Source organism: Lithobates pipiens, unplaced genomic scaffold, assembly GCF_037356315.1.
Source record: "Lithobates pipiens isolate NorthernLeopardFrog02 unplaced genomic scaffold, aLitPip1_a1.2 Scaffold_23, whole genome shotgun sequence".
Lineage (NCBI taxonomy): Eukaryota > Metazoa > Chordata > Amphibia > Anura > Ranidae > Lithobates > Lithobates pipiens.
The window spans coordinates 214,130,261-214,151,674 of record NW_027507785.1 but is presented as its reverse complement, the minus strand read 5'-3'; the positions used below and the strand labels follow the sequence as shown (position 1 = coordinate 214,151,674).

At 43.4% G+C, this 21,414-nt stretch overlaps 1 protein-coding gene across 4 annotated transcripts in view; it reads left to right on the top strand.

Annotated features, from left to right (window-relative positions):
* Nucleotides 1-21,414, top strand: part of CDC14A (cell division cycle 14A) — a 188,035-nt gene that overhangs the window by 114,217 nt on the left and 52,404 nt on the right. For all 4 annotated transcript variants that reach the window (XM_077452824.1, XM_077452822.1, XM_077452821.1 and 1 more), the window contains one exon: nt 16,710-16,848. In XM_077452824.1, coding sequence (XP_077308950.1) covers nt 16,710-16,848 — 139 coding nt within the window. The remainder of the gene's footprint in view (nt 1-16,709; nt 16,849-21,414) is intronic.

The following is a 21,414-nucleotide window of genomic DNA, read 5'->3' as shown; positions in this document are numbered from 1 at the left end:
ATTTCTTTGTTTCTGTTATAAAATGTTGTTTTCTCCTTCACTGACGGGCACTGATGAGGCTGCACTGATAAGGTGGCACTGATGAGGAGGCACTATTATTCAGCACCAATAGGCGGCACTGATGGGCACCGATAGGCGGCACTGATATGCAGCACTGATAGGTGGCACTGATGTACACTGACAGGTGGCACTAATGGGCACTGATGGGCACTGATAGATGGCACTGACAGGCGGTACTGATGGGCACTGACAGACAGCACTGATGGGCACTAGTAGATGGCACTGATAGGCAGCACTGATGATGAGGTACTTACAGCTTTTACTGATAGGCACTGGTTAACATCTAAAAAGGGCACTGATTGGCACTTTGATGGGCACTGATTGCCATTTTGGTGGGCACTGACTGGCACTTTGGTGATCACTGACTGGCAGCTGATGGGCAGTGATTGGCAGATGGGCACCTTTGATGGGGGCTGGGCTGATAATCAATGTACTGATTATCAGCGCAGACCCCCCTCTGATAGAAGAGGCGCTAATCAGCTCTCCCTGTCAGCGCGAACCGAGGAAAGCAGTTTACCGGCACTTCCTGGTTCACATGATGATCAGCTGATCACGTGGTAAAAAGCCTCCATCAGAGGCTCTCTACTTAGATCGGAGTTGCGGTGAGTCAGAGTGGGCGTGCAATCGTGGCTAATCCTGTTGGACGCCCAGTCAGGATAACGCAAACCACCGCCCGGCCATCATTCTGCTATAGACCGGGTGGGAAGTGGTTAAACAAGAAAGCAAAAACAATGAATATGCGGCTATCATTGCCCAACAAAGCAGATAAAGGTGAAATCATCTGTAAAGATTGTACTGTGTGGTTTCATCCTTCTGCTTACACATATACTCCTGCTGCACATTATAAGGAACATGTGGGAGTTCTATATTAACAATGTTTAATTCTGAACTCCAGCCTCTGGTTCAGTGTTTTACAGTTGTACAGAAATTGCTTACTCTGATTTCATTGCACACCATGAGCTTCTCACAGTGTTCATTAACCTCCCTGGCGGTACGATTATTTCGGATTTTAGGTGCTAAAAGCGGTACCATTATTTTGCATGAAAATTTGGCGTTATATTGTAGTCCTGTAATTCTTAGGAATAACTCACATAAATCTGTCCAAACCAGAGTTTAGCAGACATCCCGGGTATAATAAAGTTTGAAAAATGAAATCATAAATTATAATATAATAAATAACTATAAATAATTGTACCAAATAATAATATAACAATAATAAAAATGATTCAATAATGTAATCAAATCAAAAACACTGAAATTTGTTCAGTTGCAGAATTGTCACTGTCATTACTTTTCAGTATTTGATGACGGATCTCCCCACAAATCGCTATCGCTCAATTCTGCGAGTGATTCCAGTTTATTATCGCTGTTTTCTAGCTGGTCTGAAATAATTTTTGATGTAAAGGGACAGTTTTGGTTGCTATGGACAATTTTCAGTTTCCAGGCATAAAGAACAGTTTTTATAATATAAAACTGCATGCAGGACACTGGGCAGACCACTAGAGACAAAGGGGATGTGAAATATTTACATACAGCAATGTAATCTATAAGATTACATTATACTGTATGTATACTGTGTGTTTCACTTTTTGAATTTGGTGCCGATCTCCGTCCCCGTGCGTTGCAGCGCTCGCAGGGAACGGAGCTCGGCGATGTGATAGATCGAGCGAGACACGGCTCGCTCGTACAGCGGGGAGACAACGCTGGATCCGAGGGAGAAGGTAAGTAAACCTCCTCCTGGATCCAGCGATGCAGTCCCGAGTCTGGCTCGGGGTTAGCGCTTTTGGTATAAAAATTCCACCCCGAGCCAGACTCGGGAAGACCGTCAGGGGGGTTAAGAGCTGCGGCAAATCAGATAGAGCCCATCGCATTTCCTGGCTATAAGACATCCAGCATTATCTAGCTGTTTACACCCCAGCCTAACTCTCCCTGGCCTGCCACTTTTATTTATTGGATTCAAGTTTTTTTCATGGAGATTCAGCATTATATGTGGGTGTAACATAGAGAGAGATTTACTAAAACTGGTGCACACAGAATCTGGTGCAGCGGGGCATTGTAACCAATCAACTTCTAACTTCAGCTTGTTCAATTAAGCTTTTACAATAACACCTAGAAGCTGATTGGTTACTATGTAGAGCTGCACCAGATTCTGTTTGCACCAGTTTTAGTAACCCCTCCTTAGGTGGTTGGTATGCAAATTCAGCCTGCCTAGGAACACCCACTCCTCCAGACTGACTTACATCCATCAAATCATTTAAATATTTTCATAACTCCTCCCAAGACCCAGCCCACTGAATGCATTAGGGCTGAGGGCTCTTAAAAGGGATACTGAGACCAGGGGCTTTAATGTTTTCAAGGAGCTATGTATTACTGTCCCCTCCTACCAGCCATAATCTGCCTGCATTGCATAGAGAGGCACAGAGAACTGAGATGATATCACTGGGTCTAATATAAGGTATGAAATGAAAACAGGTTTTATTTTGAATTGTCGTTTAGCATGTTGATGAAGGGGGAATGGAAGAATGAGGGAAAGCAAAATATAAGCTGATTAACATATTTAAATAGATCACATAGTAGGTGAGGTTGAAAAAGACACAAGTCCATCACATCCAACCTATGTGTGTGATTATAGGTCAGTATTACATTGTATATCCCTGTATGTTGCGGTCGTTCAGGTGCTTATCTAATAGTTTTTTTAAACTATTGATGCTCCCTGCTGAAACCACTGCCTGTGGAAGGGAATTCCACATCCTTGATGATTTTACAGTAAAGAACCCTCTATGCAGTTTAGGGTTAAACCTCTTTTCTTCTAATTTTAGTGAGTGGCCACGTGTCTTATTAAACTCCCTTCCATGTAAAAGTTTTATCCCTATTGTGGGATCACCAGTATGGTATTTGTAAATTGAAATCATATCCTCTCTCACGCGTCTCTTCTCCAGAGAGAATAAGTTCAGTGCTTGCAACCTTTCTTCATAACTAATATCCTCCAGACCAGTGATTCTTAACCAGGGTTCCGTGGAACTCTAGGGTTCCTCCAAAGGTTGCTAGGGGTTCCTTCAGCATTGGGCAATTTCTGAAAAAATTTAAAAAATCTGCGCTTAGTTAAAAAAAAACAATAAAAAATCAGCAGCTGAACACCATAACCAGGATACTGGGCACAAAGAGAACAAAAGAAATAAAGTGCAGCGCTTGGCCACTAAATGTGAATGTGACCTGAAAAATGTGCAAAAAAAATATACGATCAGAAAAAAAGCTGTGAAACCGAACACACAAATATCGTGAGAAAAAAATATTGTGAAAAAAATCTTATTAAACTAAAGTGTCCAATCAGATAAAAAACAAAAACAAATTGTGAGTTCAAATGTCCATATGTAAATTAATACAAAAAATATAAGTAATATCCAGTGTATATATAAAATTAATTAAAGCTTGTTTATTCAATGAAATAGTACTTGACCACGTGGACCCTTTACCTCTAAACACCACTAATAGATGGAGGCTTACCAGATCCCCAGTGACCGCCCTGTTAGGGGAGGTCAAACTGCGCAGATTCAATCACAGATCACATAGACGTCCGGATAACCAGATGCCGGAGATTGTCCCGATCTTTCGGATGTCCCGTGATCTTCGGATCCGCACGGATGCTCTCAGCACGCCTCCAAACGACGTATCACTGTAAAGAAACAAAATGCGCCAGATTGTGTGATATAGTTTCAACAAGATTTATTAAAGCCGAATAATCAAGCGCTTAAAAACGACTCCACCGAGTCATAAGAAAAAAAGGTACAAATACAGTTTAAAAAAACGAATGAAAATGCTAGCAAAGTTAAACAAATGTAAAAACTCATCAACGTGAGTTTGAAATGCGTTCGCAAATGTACAATGGGTGTGAGCGTGGCTACCCGACAATCGTTTCGTCAAAGGTCTGACGTCATCAGGGGTACGTCAGGGTTGTCCTCTCTTAGCCATAAGCGTGCTTCCTGTGATGTGTCATGAGGACACTACAGCTTTAACTCTGTTATCATAGGCTTCATGCACATGGATATTTTGAGGCTTGAAAAAAAGCCTAGCATACAATTCCAGTGGTTTTCTGTGTCCGGTGAGTCTCAGGTGGTGTATACCGGAGGCAGTAGAAGCAAATGGCTATATGAGGCCATACAATGATAAATATTAATGCATTTGTATGTGTGAACACACACATGCACATATGATGTATTCCCCCTGCAGTTCTTCATTTGGGAAATGCAGTTTACGTTAATGCAGAAAAGAATGAGTATTTACCTGAAGGTGTAATACAGCTATTTGCTTCTATGCAATGTCGTGTAATAATTCAGTGCCAGTGAGTATTAAGCCTCATACACACGATCGGAATTTCTGACGGAAAATGTTTGATGACAGGCTGTTGGCAGAAAATCCGACCGTTTGTATGTTCCATCGGACAATTGTTGTCGGATAGCAGGTTTTAATATTACTTGTCGGATTTTTTCTCTTCTTTAACCACTTGCCGACCGCCTCACGCCGATGTACGTCGGCAGAATGGCACGGGCAGGCATAAGCACGTAAATGTACGTGATTTGCCTCCCGCGGGTCGGGGGCCCGATCGGGCCCCCGCCCGGTGCCTGCGGCGGTCGGTTTTCGTTCGGGAGCGATCCCGGACGAGGGGACGGCCATTCATTCATGGCCACCCCCTCGCGATCGCTCCCGACGAATGGAAATCCCCGGTGACATCACTTCCTCTCCTGTAATGTAAACACAGGAGAGGAAGTGATGTATTCTCTCCTCCGTGTCGGTATTTTTCGTTCCGACACGGAGGAGAGCGGATCAGTGAGTTGCACCAACACATCCCACACACAGTAGAACATGCCAGGCACACTCACACCCCCCCTTTACCCCCCGATCACCCCCCCAATTACCCCTGCCCCCCAGTCACAGTGACACCAATGTCATTTTTTTTTTTTTTTTTTTTTTTTTTGCATTGGTGTCATTTGTGACTGTAATAACTGTTAGGGCAGTTAGGGTTAGCCCCCTTTAGTTCTAATGTACCCCCCTAACCCCCCCAATAAAGGTTTAACCCCGTGATCACCCCCCGTCGCCAGTGTCACTAAGGCTGGGTTCACATTGCAGCGGTTTATGAGAACGAATGTGATTCGCACCGCACTGCAGTGCAAATCACATCCGATCTCTGTGCGATTCGAGTTCAGCCATTCGCCGCACCCGCCGCACCCGCCACACCCGCCGCAAATTCGCACGGGACCCTTTTTTTGGCCCGCAGCAGAATCGGATCGCATGGGTGTTCACACCATGCGATCCGAGTTTGCAGATCGCACTGCGATATGCGAACTGATCTGGGGGTGTCAGTAACATTTCACTGACACTCCCAGCAGTTCGCATAGGGCAGTGTGAACTGCCGCCGGGAGGCATGCGATGCGGGAACCCGCCGCGGATTCGCGGCGTTTCCGCATCGCTCCAGTGTGAACCCAGCCTAATAAGCGATCATTTTTCTGATCGCCGTATTAGTGTCACAGGTGACGCTAGTTAGGCAGGTAGGTATTTAGGTTCGCCGCAGCTTTTTATAGCGCTAGGGACCCCCATATACTACCGCATAAAGCCCCCTGATTGCCCCCTAGTTAACCCTTTCACCAGTGATCACCATATAACTGTTACAGGTGACGCTGGTTGGTTAGTTATTTTTTTATAGTTTCAGGGCACCCGCCATTTATTACCTAATAAAGGTTTAACCCCCTGATCACCCGGCAGGTGTCATTTGTGACTAATAACTGTTAGGGCAGTTAGGGTTAGCCCCCTTTAGTTCTAAGGTACCCCCCTAACCCCCCCAATAAAGGTTTAACCCCGTGATCACCCCCCGTCGCCAGTGTCACTAAGGCTGGGTTCACATTGCAGCGGTTTATGAGAACGGATGTGATTCGCACCGCACTGCAGTGCAAATCACATCCGATCTCTGTGCGATTCGAGTTCAGCTATACAGATAGTATGGCTGAATTCGTGTCGCACCCGCCGCACCCGCCGCAAACTCGCACGGGACCCTTTTTTTGGTCCGCAGCAGAATCGGATCGCATGGGTGTTCACACCATGCGATCCAAGTTTGCAGATCGCACTGCGATATGCGAACTGATCTGGGGGTGTCATTAACATTTCACTGACACTCCCAGCAGTTCGCATAGGGCAGTGTGAACTGCCGCCGGGAGGCATGCGATGCGGGAACCCGCCGCGCATTCGTGGCGTTCCCGCATCGCTCCAGTGTGAACCCAGCCTAATAAGCGATCGTTTTTCTGATCGCTGTATTAGTGTCACAGGTGACGCTAGTTAGGCAGGTAGGTATTTAGGTTCGCCGCAGCTTTTTATAGCGCCAGGGACCCCCATATACTACCGCATAAAGCCCCCTGATTGCCCCCTAGTTAACCCTTTCACCAGTGATCACCATATAACTGTTACAGGTGACGCTGGTTGGTTAGTTATTTTTTTATAGTTTCAGGGCACCCGCCATTTATTACCTAGTCTCACTAGTGTACCCCTAAATTTAGGGGTGTCTACTTTCTAAAATGGGGTCATTTGGGGGGGGGGGTTTGTGCCATCTTGGCATTTTATGGCCTTCAAAACTGTAACGCCCTTAGAAAGCCTGAAGGCGGTGCTTGGTTTTTGGGGCCCCGTACGCGGCTAGGCTCCCAAAAAGTCCCACATATGTGGTATCCCCGTACTCAGGAGAAGCAGCAGAATTTATTTTGGGGTGTCATTTCACATATGCCCATGGCATGCGTGAGCAATATATCATTTAGTGACAACTTTGTGAAAAAAAAAAAAAGTTTGTAATTTTCCCGCAACTTGTGGCAAAATATAAAATATTCCATGGACTCAACATGCCTCTCAGCAAATAGCTTGGGGTGTCTACTTTCTAAAATGGGGTCATTTGTGGGGGTTTTGTGCCATCTTGGCATTTTATGGCCTTCAAAACTGTAATAGGTAGTGAGAAGTGAACTCAAAAAATTACGCCCTTAGAAAGCCTGAAGGCGGTGCTTGGTTTTCGGGGCCCCGTACGCGGCTAGGCTCCCAAAAAGTCCCACATATGTGGTATCCCCGTACTCAGGAGAAGCAGCAGAATTTATTTTGGGGTGTCATTTCACATATGCCCATGGCATGCATGAGCAATATATCATTTAGTGACAACTTTGTGAAAAAAAAAAAAAAAAAAAAAAGTTTGTAATTTTCCCGCAACTTGTGGCAAAATATAAAATATTCCATGGACTCAACATGCCTCTCAGCAAATAGCTTGGGGTGTCTACTTTCTAAAATGGGGTCATTTGTGGGGGTTTTGTGCCATCTTGGCATTTTATGGCCTTCAAAACTGTAATAGGTAGTGAGGCGTGAAATCAAAAATTTACGCCCTTAGAAAGCCTGAAGGCGGTGCTTGGTTTTCGGGGCCCTGTACGCGGCTAGGCTCCCAAAAAGTCCCACATATGTGGTATCCCCGTACTCAGGAGAAGCAGCAGAATTTATTTTGGGGTGTCATTTCACATACGCCCATAGCATGTGTGAGCAATATATCATTTAGTGACAACTTTGTGTAAAAAAAAAAAAAAAATTTTTTTTTTGTCATTATTCAATCGCTTGAGGCAAAAAAATAAAATATTCAATGGGCTCAACATGCCTCTTATCAATTTCCTTAGGGGGTCTACTTTCCAAAATGGGGTCATTTGGGGGGGTTTTGTACTGCCCTGTCATTTTAGCACCTCAAGAAATGAGATAGGCAGTCGTAAACTAAAAGCTGCGTAAATTCCAGAAAACGTACCTTAGTTTGTAGATGTGACAACTTTTGCGCAAACCAATAAATATACAATTATTGACTTTTTTTTTACCAAAGACATGTGGCTGAATACATTTTGTCCTAAATGTATGACTAAAATTGAGTTTATTGGATTTTTCTAATAACAAAAAGTAGAAAATATCATTTTTTTTCAAAATTTGCGGTCTTTTTACGTTTATATCGCAAAAAATAAAAATCGCAGAGGCAATCAAATACCATCAAAAGAAAGCTCTATTTGTGGGAAGAAAAGGACGCAAATTTTGTTTGGGTACAACATTGCATGACCGCGCAATTACCAGTTAAAGCAGCGCAGTGCCAAAGTGTAAAAAGACCTCTGGTCATTTACCAGCAAAATGGTCCGGTCTGAAAGTGGTTAATGGGATAATAATGTAGCTGCTTTGCTGGTGATACTGATGGAGTTATTGCAAACAAATTTTCAAAGGCTTTTTTTTTCTAGTGATATCAAGAATAATATTATTATGCTTTTTTTTTTTTTCATTTGAGCAAGTTACCACAACACCATTATTAGTTTTTAAGATCAAAGATACAACTATGTTGGTGTCCCTTGTCAATTTTACCTTGTATTTTCATAAATGTAACTGCCTATTCCCAAACTGTCATTTGAAGTAAAACACATAGCCAAGTATTATTCTACACTTTATTGCATTAAAAAAAATAATAATAAAATTAGACATGCTATCTGCCAATCGAACTTAACCAAAAAGTGCATTCTATGCATCCAAAAATATAGAAAATATACAAAAAAAATATATATAAATCAAATCATTATTCAACCCAAAAATAAAAGCCTCATGCATGTGTCCTGCTTCTTAATATAGGGGGTCAACAATGCCAAGAGTTGGTGAAAGCAGGGGTCTGTCATCCGGAGATAATTATGAAAATCATCTCGATTATTCCCCTGGACCTCCCGCAGCAAAGGCATATGACATAATTGGTCACAATTAATAAAGCAACCAATTTTTGGTCCAAGAACTCCTCCTCCTCCTGTTCCTGGACTGGACTTGGGTCAAAGCAATAACTCCATGGCCAATAATAAATAACACATTATCTCCTTCGATTACGCAACATGTCTGGTTGACGAACGGCCATTCAGAAACTAACTGAAAAGCACAAAATTAAAAGTGTAAACTGAAAAGCACAAAATGAAAAGCATGAATCAACACTTTAAATAAAGTTAAATGCAGTCGTTCTAATGTTATTACGTTATTACTATTTATACAGTACAGTTAAATGCAGTCGTTCTAATGTTATTACGTTATTACTATTTATACAGTACAGTTAAATGCAGTCGTTCTAACGTTGTTACTATTTATACAGTATGACTGGTCTCTGCACCATCATACTGAATATTTCTGGTGGTGTTATTTGCCATCTGATAATAAATGCCAGCAACAAAGAAGCCTGCATTGAGACAAATAAAAAGGGTTGGCAATGCAGACCTCTTTATGTAAATGTCAGATGCTTGGCTCTAAATGGCATTGGACCATGATGCCAGCCAGACAACTAGCATTTTCAAAAGGAGAGGTCAGCAATAGCTGCCTACATACTGTATATCTCCCAATACATAAATTAATTTTAATGCTATTCCTCCAGAGCCCATCAGGTGGTGCTACATCATATCAATCAAAGTACTTTCATGTAAATATTTCTATTTATACACTGGTAATTAATTTGCGCTAAACACACTCCTTGGCTCCAAGTCATGTAATTACAACCACAGGGGAGTCAATGTGTATGTTTTCTAGAATCTCGCTGGCACAGTGTAGTGCAATCACGTGTAATTCTTTAGCAGGCTTGTATTTATTGCAGCATGTAAATCTCTGGTTTGGCACTAAAAGCACACCGGGCCTTTGCATATAGAACAAAGCAACAGGTTCACTTTAATGCCCCCTTCCCCTACAGCACTTACCTTTATTTTGCTCCTACCAGTTCAATGAAAATACCAGGGACTGCAATTCTGAAAATCTGCTCACTAACTGAACTGTGTAGTCTTATATTTATTAAGATGTTTCACACAGTCTTCGGTACACTTTAATTAACCACTTCAATACAGGACACTTCCCCCCCCTCCTTCCTGCCCAGGACAATTTTCAGCGCTGTCACACTTTGAATGACAATTGCACGGTCATGCAACACTGTACCCAAACTACATTTTTATAATTTTCTTTCCACAAATAGAGCTTTCTTTATTTGATCACCACTGGGGTTTTTAATTTTTGCTAAACAAGCTAAGAATTTTTGAAAAATATAACGTTTTTCTTTGTTTCTGTTATAAAATGTTGTTTTCTCCTTCACTGACGGGCACTGATGAGGCTGCAGTGATAAGGTGGCACTGATGAGGAGGTACTAATATGCAGCACCGATAGATGGCACTGATGGGCACCGATAGGCGGCACTGATATGCAGCACTTACAGGTGGCACTGATGGACACTGACAGGTGGCACTAATGGGCACTGATAGGCGGCACTGATGGGCACTGACAGGTGGCACTGATGAAAATAAATGCCTTGTTTCTGTTATAAAATGTTGTTTTCTTCTTCACTGATGGGCACTGATGAGGCTGCACTGATAAGGTGGCACTGATGAGGAGGCACTAATATGCAGCACTGATGGCCACTGATATGCAGCACTGATAGGCACTGATAAGCGGCACTGATGGGAACTGACAGGTGGCACTGATGGGGACTGACAGGCGGCACTGATGGGCACTAGTAGATGATCAGCCGCTCTCCCTGTTGGGGGGGGGACTGCGCTGACAATCAGCACAATGATTATCAGCACGGCCCTCATCAGAGGTGCCCACCACAGCTGCAAATCTGTGCCCATCAGCTACCAGTCAGTGCCAATCGGTGCCCATCAGTCGTCCAACCACATGCAAGCACAAACAAATGGCCACTGTCCCCACCTATAACTAGCCTTTGCAGCAAGGAGCACATGGAAGGGTGACACATGTAAAAAAAAAAACAAAGAAAATTCCCAGCTCGATTTACCGACCAGTCTACAACCAACCAAATTATCCTGTCTAACAGTATGCTTTAAAAACGGGGGTTTAGTTTGCATACATTTGCAAATACATTTGTAAACTGCAGAGCCACTTCAGGGCACCCCAGTATTATCTGCACTCCTAACTCAAAATTTTGAGAGCATCCACAGTGGAAGCACATGTATTATAATGGATAGACAGAGAGTAGGTGAGCCTGGAAGGAACCTACCCCTCTATAAAGGCACGGGGGCACACTGGACACCCAGAATATAGCACAATGTCCAGTGCGTCCCCTCACCAGTATTCCAACAGTACAAACAAGCCAGCTTGGGTGACGTGGCAGGCCTGCCCTCTGGCCCACCCACTCTGTGTGCCATTTTCGCAGTTTCTTGGGAAATGTGATGTAAGAATCCCAGGAGGCTGCAGGACCATGTACATGTCATTCTGGCCTAGGCTGGAAGGACAACGGGGGACAAGGCCAAAAAGGAAACACAAATTAAAATAATTGCCAGCAATTCTGCTTACAGAGGGAGTGCTAAACGGGACTCCTTTTGTGAGTTACATTCCACTTGTAAGAAAATATTTCTTTCCCAATTAGAGACCAGCAATGGTATTCTGTGAGTGTCAAAAACATGACTGTTTTCTTCCTTACAACTATGTCAACATTCTTCAGTTTGTAGGCAAACTCTCTCATCTCCTATAAGTGGTTTTCTGCTTTAGGCCCCTTTCACACTGACGTCCCGTTCAGGTCCGTCTGTCAGTTTTTCAGGCGGACCTGAACGGGTGCTCCATAGAACTCTATGGAGCGTCGGATGTCAGTGGTGACATGTTCGCTGACATCCGACCCGCTCCGATCCGAAAAAGTGTAACGGAGGAAAAAGCTATTTTTCCATCCGTCATCGGATCGGGTGACGACGGGCACTGCGGTCCGTCGTCATCCGATCTCCCATAGGGGAGAGCGGCGCTGTGACAGGTCTGTCCCTGCGCAGTGTGCAGAGACGGAGCTGTCATCTCCCTGCTCAGCGGAGATCGATGGAGTGATCCCCGCTGAGCAAACGGATATCCACGGGGCGGATCAGAACTGATCCGCCCCGTGTGAAAGGACCCTTACAGAACTACTATTCAACTACCTTTATGTTGCCCATCTTGGAATACCTATGATGGAATGTTTTTTTTTTTTAGGGGCTATAGTGCAGACAGAACCTTCAATTTAGCATTCGTATTGAAACATTTGGACCGTCCTGGTTTATTTCAGGTTGTAAGGATCCATTCACCCCTGAGTGTATCGGTTTACTGGGGTTTTTCAAGCTTTTTTTTAAAGCTTTTTTTAAAGCATTTTAGAAGTGTATTACAAGCGTTTTACAGCTTCAGACATTTTTGTTTAGCCAATAGAAAGTATTAGGGGGAAGAGAGGGAGAGGAAATTAGGGGCGGAGAGCTGCTATATGAGCGTTTTTCTGCTCAAGTCAGGCGTTTCTATTGAAGTCTATGGGACCAAAAGTGCTTGTAATCTGCCAAAAAGAAGCTCATATACTTTTTTGAGTTTCAGGTGTTTTTCTTCAGATGACATAACACTCATATGTGAACAGGACCCATTGGAATGAATGGGATTTTGCTTGTTGGGCATTTTGGAGCTTCAGAGCTCAGCGTTTTACAAGCTGAAAATAATTTAGGTGTGAACGAGGCCGTAAGAACACGAGAAGGCAGCACTGCATTTTTTTTGTGCAAATATACACACTCTTGCAATCACTATAGTCTTGCTGATTTCACTGGCTGGATAGAATCAAATCCAAAGAAATTGCATTGAGGTATGGAAAGAAGAATTCTCAGCAAGTCACTTTACCTTATTACCATTGTTATTCAAACCCCCAATTAGTAAATTGCAGCTAATATTATTACTATTTATACAATATGACAATATGACTGGTCTCTGCACCACCATACTGAATATTTCTGGTGGTGTTATTTGCCATCTGATAATAAATGCCAGCAGCAAGGAAGCCCCTGCATTGAAACAAATAAAAAGGGTTGGCAATGCAGACTTCTTTATGTAAATGTCAGATGCTTGGCTATAAATGGCATTGGACCATGATGCCAGCCAGACAACTAGCATTTTCAAAAGGAGAGGTCAGCAATAGCTGCTTACATACTATATATCTCCCAGTACATAAATTAATTTTAATGCTATTCCTCCAGAGCCCATCAGGTGGTGCTACATCATATCAATCAAAGTACATTAATGTAAATATTTCTATTTATACACTGGTAATTAATGTGCGCTAAACACACTCCTTGGCTCCAAGTTATGTAATTACAACCACAGGGGAGTCAATGTGTATGTTTTCTAGACTCTCACAGGCACAGTGTAGTGCAATCACGTGTAATTCTTTAGCAGGCTTGTATTTATTGCAGCATGTAAATCTCTGGTTTGGCACTAAAAGCCCACCGGGCCTTTGCATATAGAACAAAGCAACAGGTTCACTTTAATGCCCCCTTCCCCTACAGCACATAGCTTTATTTTGCTCCTACCAGTTCAATGAAAATACTAGGGACTGCAATTCAAAAAATCTGCTCACTAACTGAACTGTGTAGTCTTGTATTTATTAAGATGTTTCACACAGTCTTTGGGTATGCTATGTCATTAGTGATTACTAAATACGGTGGGCATTTGGGTGCTGCAGTTGTAGCCGTGAACAAGTACAGGTTTCAATCAGCAAAAAAGTGAACTGCAAGGGGAATTTGATTAAATGTAAAGGATTTGCTCATTTCTACTCATTAGTGAAAATCTCCAAACTGTGTAAGTCCTATGTAACATTCAGCCCACAAGCTAAAAATATCTCTTTTTATGATGTTTTGACACTTTAAAGCAGACCTTCAGTTCCAAATACCCAATTACTTTATAGTCATCTTCCTTCCTCCCTAAGACCCCTTTCACACCACACCGCCGATAGCGTGGGCGGTAAAACGCTGCTATTTTTAGCGGCATTTTACCACCGGATTTGCGGCGCATTTCGGCCGTTAGCGGGGCGCTTTTACCCCCCGCTAGCGGCCGCGAAAGGGTTAAAACCGCCGGCAATACGCCGCAATAGCAGCGTTTTGCCGACGGTATTACAGCGCTGCCCCATTGGTTTCAATGGGGAGCAGCGGTGGAGGAGCGGTAAACACACCGCTCCTTCACCGCTCCAAAGAAGCTGCTGGCAGGACTTTTCCCTGACGTCCTGCCAGTGCACCCCTGTAGTGTGAAAGCCCTCGGGCTTTCACACTACACACAATGGTGCAGCTTCTTTAGGGCGGATTGCAGGCGCTATTTCTAACGCAATAGCGCATGCAAAACACCCTGGTGTGAAAGGGGTCTAAAGGGGAGCTCCAGTCTCCTGTGGAAAAAATAAAAATCAACAGCTACAAAAAACTGTAGCTGTTGAGATTTAACCTCCCTGGCGGTACGATTATTTCGGATTTTAGGTGCTAAAAGCGGTACCATTATTTTGCATGAAAATTTGGCGTTTTATATTGTAGTCCTGCAATTCTTAGGAATAACTCTCTTAAATCTGTCCAAACCAGAGTCTAGCAGACATCCCGGGTATGATAAAGTTTGAAAAATTTAATCATAAATTATAATATAATAAATAATTATAAATAATTGTACCAAATAATAATATAACAATAATAAAAATTATTCAATAATGTAATCAAATCAAAAACACTGAAATTTGCTCAGTTGCAGAATTGTCACTGTCATTACTTTTCAGTATTTGATGACGGATCTCCCCACAAATCGCTATCGCTCAATTCTGCGAGTGATTCTAATTTATTATCGCTGTTTTCTAGCTGGTCTAAAATCATTTTTGATGTACAGTGACAGTTTTGGTTGCTATGGGCAATCTCCAGTTTCCAGGCATAAAGAACAGTTTTTATTATATAAAACTGCATGCAGGACACTGGGCAGACAACTAGGGACAACGGGGATGTGAAATATCTACATACAGCAATGTAATCTGTAAGATTACATTATACTGTATGTTTACTGTTTGTTTCACTTTTTGAATTTGGCGCCGATCTCCATGCCCGTGCGTCGCAACGCTCGCAGGGCACGGAGATCGGTGATGTAATGCATCGAGCGAGACACGGCTCGCTCGTACAGCGGGGAGACAACGCTGGATCCGAGGGAGAAGGTAAGTAATCCTCCTCCTGGATCCAGCGATGCAGTCCCGAGTCTGACTCGGGGATACCGCTCTTGTTATAAAAAATCCACCCCGAGTCAGACTTGGGAATACCGTCAGGGGGGTTAATAAACAGCCACTCAGCTGTCCCAGAATCCACCGGACTAATTCTGTACTAGCCTTCAGGTCCCCCACGCTGGCATCTTAAAGCGGAGCTCCATCCAAAAGGGGAATTTCCGCTTGTCTGCCTTCTTCCCCCCTCCACTGCCACCGCAGGTACCTGGTTTTGATGGGTACCCACTCCTACTTCTGGCTTATTTCGCTGTGACGAACTGAGCTGGAAGTTCGGCCCCCTCCTCCTTCCCCTGCAGCCGGCCCATTCACAAAGCACAGAGCACTTGACCCATGTGCAGTAGAAGACAGGCTGTGAAGCCGCAAGGCTTCACTTTTGCTTTAGTCAAGATGGCACCACCAGCATTGAAAAATTGGCTTGGGTGAGGACACCATTGGATTCCTAGACAGGCAAGTGCCCTAATATTAAAAGTCAGCAGCTACACATTTTGATTTTTTTCTGAAGAAGCCTGGAGCTCCTTTTCAACTGTGTGCTTCACAGCTGGGTGCTCACTAGGCTGCGCATTGTAAATGGTCCCACAGTCTTCTGAGATCTGAGATGTGTCCCAGAAGACTGCAAGGAGGGAGGGGGGAGGAGAACTTCCGCTCCGATCGCCTAGGCAGTCGAAGGGGAAATGAGAGTGGGTACCTGCCAAAATCACCCCCCCAAACATGCTTTCATTCTTGAAAGAGGAGGGGGGAGGAGGCTTCAAAGAGAAACTTAACCTTAAAACGGCAACCCCACTTCTTTTTTTACTTTTTTTCTAGATTGTTGATCTGGCCCAAACCCTCCCACCATGTTTGCCAGGGCCAAATTTACTGTATGTCAGTTCTGCTTCAGTAGACTTTGGTGATATCTATCAGATATCCCAGGAGGCATTGGCTTATACTGTGTAGCTGTAGGAGGGCAGAAGCGGCAATATGTCAATAGTGGGCCTATTGCCCCATTCCAGAAGAGACAGCCATCTCCCAATGACATCAGGAAAGAAGATGGTGGCTTAGGACCCAGTGAGCAGCAGTTAAGCCTTGGATCCCAGTGAGACAATGTTGGATTCACTGAGGGAACGAGGATATCCTGGCAAACCAGGTAAGAGTGAGTTAAAAACAAAATTAACCCCAGGGTTCTGGTAAAGTTCCTTTTTTTACGCTTCACTTATCAGAAGTGTACAAATAGTAATAACTCAATGAACACTGCAGAAGAAGGGTGGCTGATCCACTCGACAATATGACAGTATAAGTGATGAATTTCCTCTCCAGTCTCTGGAGTGCCACTACATCATCTTTGCACTTGTGTTGTCTAGTTGTCTGAGGACCTTGAAAATGCTAGCTTCCTGGCGTGGGCTTCTTGTGTGAAGAAGTTTGATACAGAACTGTCTATTTAATCATAGCCACCATTCCGTTATTCCTTCCATTTTCTCATCTGTTGAAGAAGGATGAAAATAGGTAGCTGAATCTCTAAGAGTAACGCATACAAAGAATGTGTCTATCTTTTCAAATGCTTTCTGAAGGATTGTGATAATACATTAATCCTGTTCACTTATGTTATTTCCTATAGCTGGCCTAGGCAGGACGGGCACCCTTATTGCTTGTTATATTATGAAGCACTACAGGTTCACACACTCTGAAGCCATAGCATGGATAAGAATATGCCGACCTGGCTCCATTATCGGGCCTCAGCAGCACTTCCTAGAAGAGTAAGTAATGGCTTTGTCTATTCTAATTTCTTTTACAGTTTTGTTTTTTTCTTTTTAATTGTACAGTATTAATAACTATACTATTGTTTTTTAAATCTTTTTAATAAAAAAAGGAAAAAAATAATATTGTTACTCATAGAAAATTATCAGGTGTTAGATTTTGTAAGTTTGGTGTTATTCAATGAGGCCATTTATATTTTTAGCATGAGGTATTAGCAAATTTCTCAGTCATGCCTTGCTGTGTTACTACACCTCATCTGCGCACCACAAACCAAAAATGCTGTTTAATTCATTTCTAACATTCAAAGCAAACTCACCCATCTATCCATGTCTCCATGCTTTATTTTGTTGATCAATCACCTATCATTTCTGGCTGTGGCCATCTTGAGTAAAAGCAAATGATTTATGTAGCATTTACTTCCTGGAATCCACCTGTCCTTAGCTCTGGAATGCAAGCAGGAGAGGGTGTGCTTAGCTGAGAAAGCCCCTTCTCTTCTACAGAAGACATCTGGAATGTATGACATAATTTGCCTAGGTCTGGAAACCAGGAGGCAACTGAAGCAATGTAAGGCCCGTTTCACACGTGTGGACTGTTTGGATCTGCCTGTCAGTTTTTTCAGGCGGACCTGAACAGTCGTTCCATGCATCTCTATGGAGCGACGGATGTCAGCGGTGACAAATCCAGATGCATGGAAACCGTATTTTCTATCCGTCGATCGGATGAAAACGGACAGGTGGTCCATTTTCATCCGATCCCCCCATAGAGGAGAGCGGATATATGACAGGTATGTTTCTGCACAGTGTGAAGAGACAGACTTGTCATCCACCGGCTCAGCGGGGATCAACGGATCGATCCCTGCCGAGCAGGCGGATTTATGAAAACAAATCCGTACGTGTAAAAGGGGCCTAAACAAAAAAAATGTTAAAAGAAGCAAATATATTATACTTTCTTATTCATTTACTAATGCTAGCATCATAAGGATTAAATAGGGTCAATGTTGTTTGAGAGAGTGAAGATCCACTTTAATTTTCAGGCAAGTAATACCGTATGTCCTTGGGAAGGTCGCAGAGCTATATGAAGATGGAATGTGTGCATACTTTTATTTACACTGAATTCCTTTCTGTAGTCTGTCACAGACCTGCTCATTGTCAGCAGGCATACTGAAGTGATACTTCTCGTACAAATCAAAGGCATGTTCTGATAGCATTGAAAACATCTATTCAAACTTTTTTTTTATTGTTTTGGATAGGCAGTCATGGGAATAGATTGTGTTTTAAGTTATAAAAGAGTAGAATCCAATGAACAGCTTAGTCTTGTTTGATATAACCACCAGCCTTTCCATGTGCCTTGTCCATAATCTCCTTCCAATAGATTGCACTTAGGGCCGGTTCACACTGCTGCGATGTGAGAACCCTTGCGAACCCAGTGCGGGTTCCCGCATCGCATGTCACCTGCCGACGGTTCATACTGCCCTATGCAAACCGCTGCAGGTGTCAATAGAAAGTTAATGACATCCCCAGATCGGTTCGCATATCGCAGTGCAAACTGTAAATTCGGACAGGAATCTTTGGTGGTATGTTATGGTAGAAGATAATAAAAAGAAAATCAGGAGATATCCATTATCAGTTACCACCAAATGAAAGCCCAATTTGTCCTGAAAAAAAACAAGGTATAATCCATCTGGATGCACAAAGTAGCTGTGATGATATGTACGGTTTTACTAACACATTTCAAGGTTCCAAAATTGGGCTTAGACATTAAAGTGACTGTAAGGTTTTTTGTTTTTTTTAAAATAACAAACATATCATACTTACCTCCATTGTGCAGCTCGTTTTGCACAGAGTGGCCCCGAACCTGCTCTTCTGAGGTCCCCTGGTGGCTCTCGCGGCTCCTCCCCACATCAGATAACCCCCTAGGGGAAGCGCTTCCCCAAAAGGGTTACCTTGCGGGCCTGCTCCCAAGTCCAGCATTCGGTGTCCATAGCTGCCATATATATGACTGGGCCCTGCCCCCCTGTCACCCGTGTCATTGGATGTGATTGACAGCAGCGGGAGCCAATGGCTGCGCTGCTATCAGTCTATCCAATCAAGAGGCGAGAACCCTGGGCAGAGGAAGAGCGCGTCCCTGGCGGGTCAAGTTCCAGGGCTCAGGCAAGTAAAACGGGGGGGGGGGGAGCAGCTGGGGGGGCGGTCACTGCCAGGTGTTTTTTCACCTTAATGCATAGGATGCATTAAGGTGAAAAGACACGAAGGTTTACAACCTCTTTAAGATTTGTTTTACCATTAGGTGCAAAGGGGTTAAAATGAGCTATTCAAATAAAAACCAATGTTCAGGTTTTTATTTGGTAATGTAATACAGAGTAAATTAACAGTTTCATGCAGCCATTCACATATAAAGTTACCTTTTTATGATCACTTTTATAACATCAAAGTGTTTTAGTAATGCAAATGTGATCTAGACGAAAAGAATACTGTAAGCTAGATTAAAATTATTTGATTACTTGAGTGTCAGTTTTTTATCATGCAGTGTAAATCACTTCTTTTGATCTTTCAAAGAATACTTCACTTTCTAGTTATGAGTGATAAGTTTAGTGGTTTAACCACTACAGCCCCGGACCAATAAACACCTTAAAGCGGAGGTCCACCCTAAAGTGGACCTCCGCTCATCGGAACCCTCCCCCCCTCCGGCGCCACAATTGGCACCTTTCAGGGGGGAGGGGGGTGCAGATACCTGTACAGTACAGGTATTCTGCACCCACTTCCGGGATAGCTCTCTGCGGAAAGGGGCGTAGATTACGCCCCTTTCCGCAAGTGCCCCGCTGCCTACTGGGAAACACACAGATCCCAGAGGCAGCGGGGACCATCCTTATTGCGCAGCACGATTCGCGCATGCGCAGTAGGGAACCGGGAAATGAAGCCGAAAGGCTCCATTTCCTGATTCCCATACCCAAGATGGCGGCGGCAGCACCCGACAAGACGATCTAGAGATCGGCTTCGGGTGCCGACATCGCGGGCGTGCTGGACAGGTAAGTGTCACTATTTTAAAAGTCAGCAGCTGCAGTATTTGTAGCTGCTGGCTTTAAAAAAAAAAAAAAAATGCGGAGTCCCGGCGGACTCCCGCTTTAAGGACCAGAGGTCTTTTTCCAATTTCGCACTGCGCTGCTTTAACTGGTAATTGCGCGGTCATGCAATATTGCACCCAAACGAAATTTGCGTCCTTTTCTTCCCACAAATAGAGCTTTCTTTTGATGGTATTTGATTGCCTCTGCGATTTTTATTTTTTGCGATATAAATGGAAAAAGAGCGAAAAGTTTGAAAAAAAAAGATATTTTCTTCTTTTTGTTATAAGAAAAATCGAATAAACTAAATTTTAGTCATACATTGAGGGCAAAATTTATTCAGCCACATGTCTTTAGTAAAAAAAATGTCAATAAGCGTATATTTTTGGGTTTGCGCAAAAGTTATAGCGTCTACAAACTAGAGTACATTTTCTGGAATTTACACAGCTTTTAATTTATGACTGTCTATCTCATTTCTTGAGGTGCTAAAATGGCAGGGCAGTACAAACCCCCCCCAAATGACCCAATTTTGGAAAGTAGACACCCCAAGGAAATTGCTGATGGGTATGTTGAGCCCATTGAATATTTTTTTTTTTTTGTCCTAAGGGATTGAATAATGCAATTGCACCCCAAAATATATTCCGCTACTTCTCCCGAGTATGGGGATACCACATGTGTGGGACTTTTTGGGAGTCTAGTCGCGCACGGCACCCTGAAAACCAATCACCACCTTCAGGATTTCTAAGGGTGCAAATTTTTGATTTCACTCCTCACTACCTATCACAGTTTCGAAGGCCATACAATGCCAAAATAGCACAAAACCCCCCAAAATGACCCCATTTTGGAAAGTAGACACCCCAAGCTATTTACTAAGAGGCATGTTGAGTCCATGGAATATTTTATATTTTGCCACAAGTTGCGGGAATATTACAAACTTTTTTGTCACTAAATGATATATTGCTCACACATGCTATGGGCATAAGTCAAATTACACCCCAAAATAAATTCTGCTGCTTCTCCCGAGTACGGGGATACCACATGTGGGGGACTTTTTGGGAGCCTAGCCACGTACGGGACCCCGAAAACCAAGCACTGCCTTCCGGATTTAAATATAAAATACTACCAAAAAAACTGTTAGCGATCGCAGGGATCAGGCTTGACTCTGCGATCGCTGCAGTTATGTGTTTAGTGTTTTGTAAGTGACAGTGATCGATCGATACTGCACTTGGGTGGGCTGGGCAGAGGGGCAAAACGCAGGTGCCAGCAGGTATCTGGGCTGATCCCGCTAGCAATGCGTTTTTTGTGTACCTGTGTCAGTGTAGTGTTTTGGTGCACTTACTTTTAGTCTTCTCCTCGTAGTCCGGTCAAAAAGACCGCCCCGAGGAGAATGACATCACTTCCTCCTTCCTGTGTAAACAATACACAGTGGGAGGAAGCTTGTCATTGGCCAGGAGCGATCCAGAGGGGGTGGCCAGAAACCAACAGTCATCCCCTCATCACGGATCGC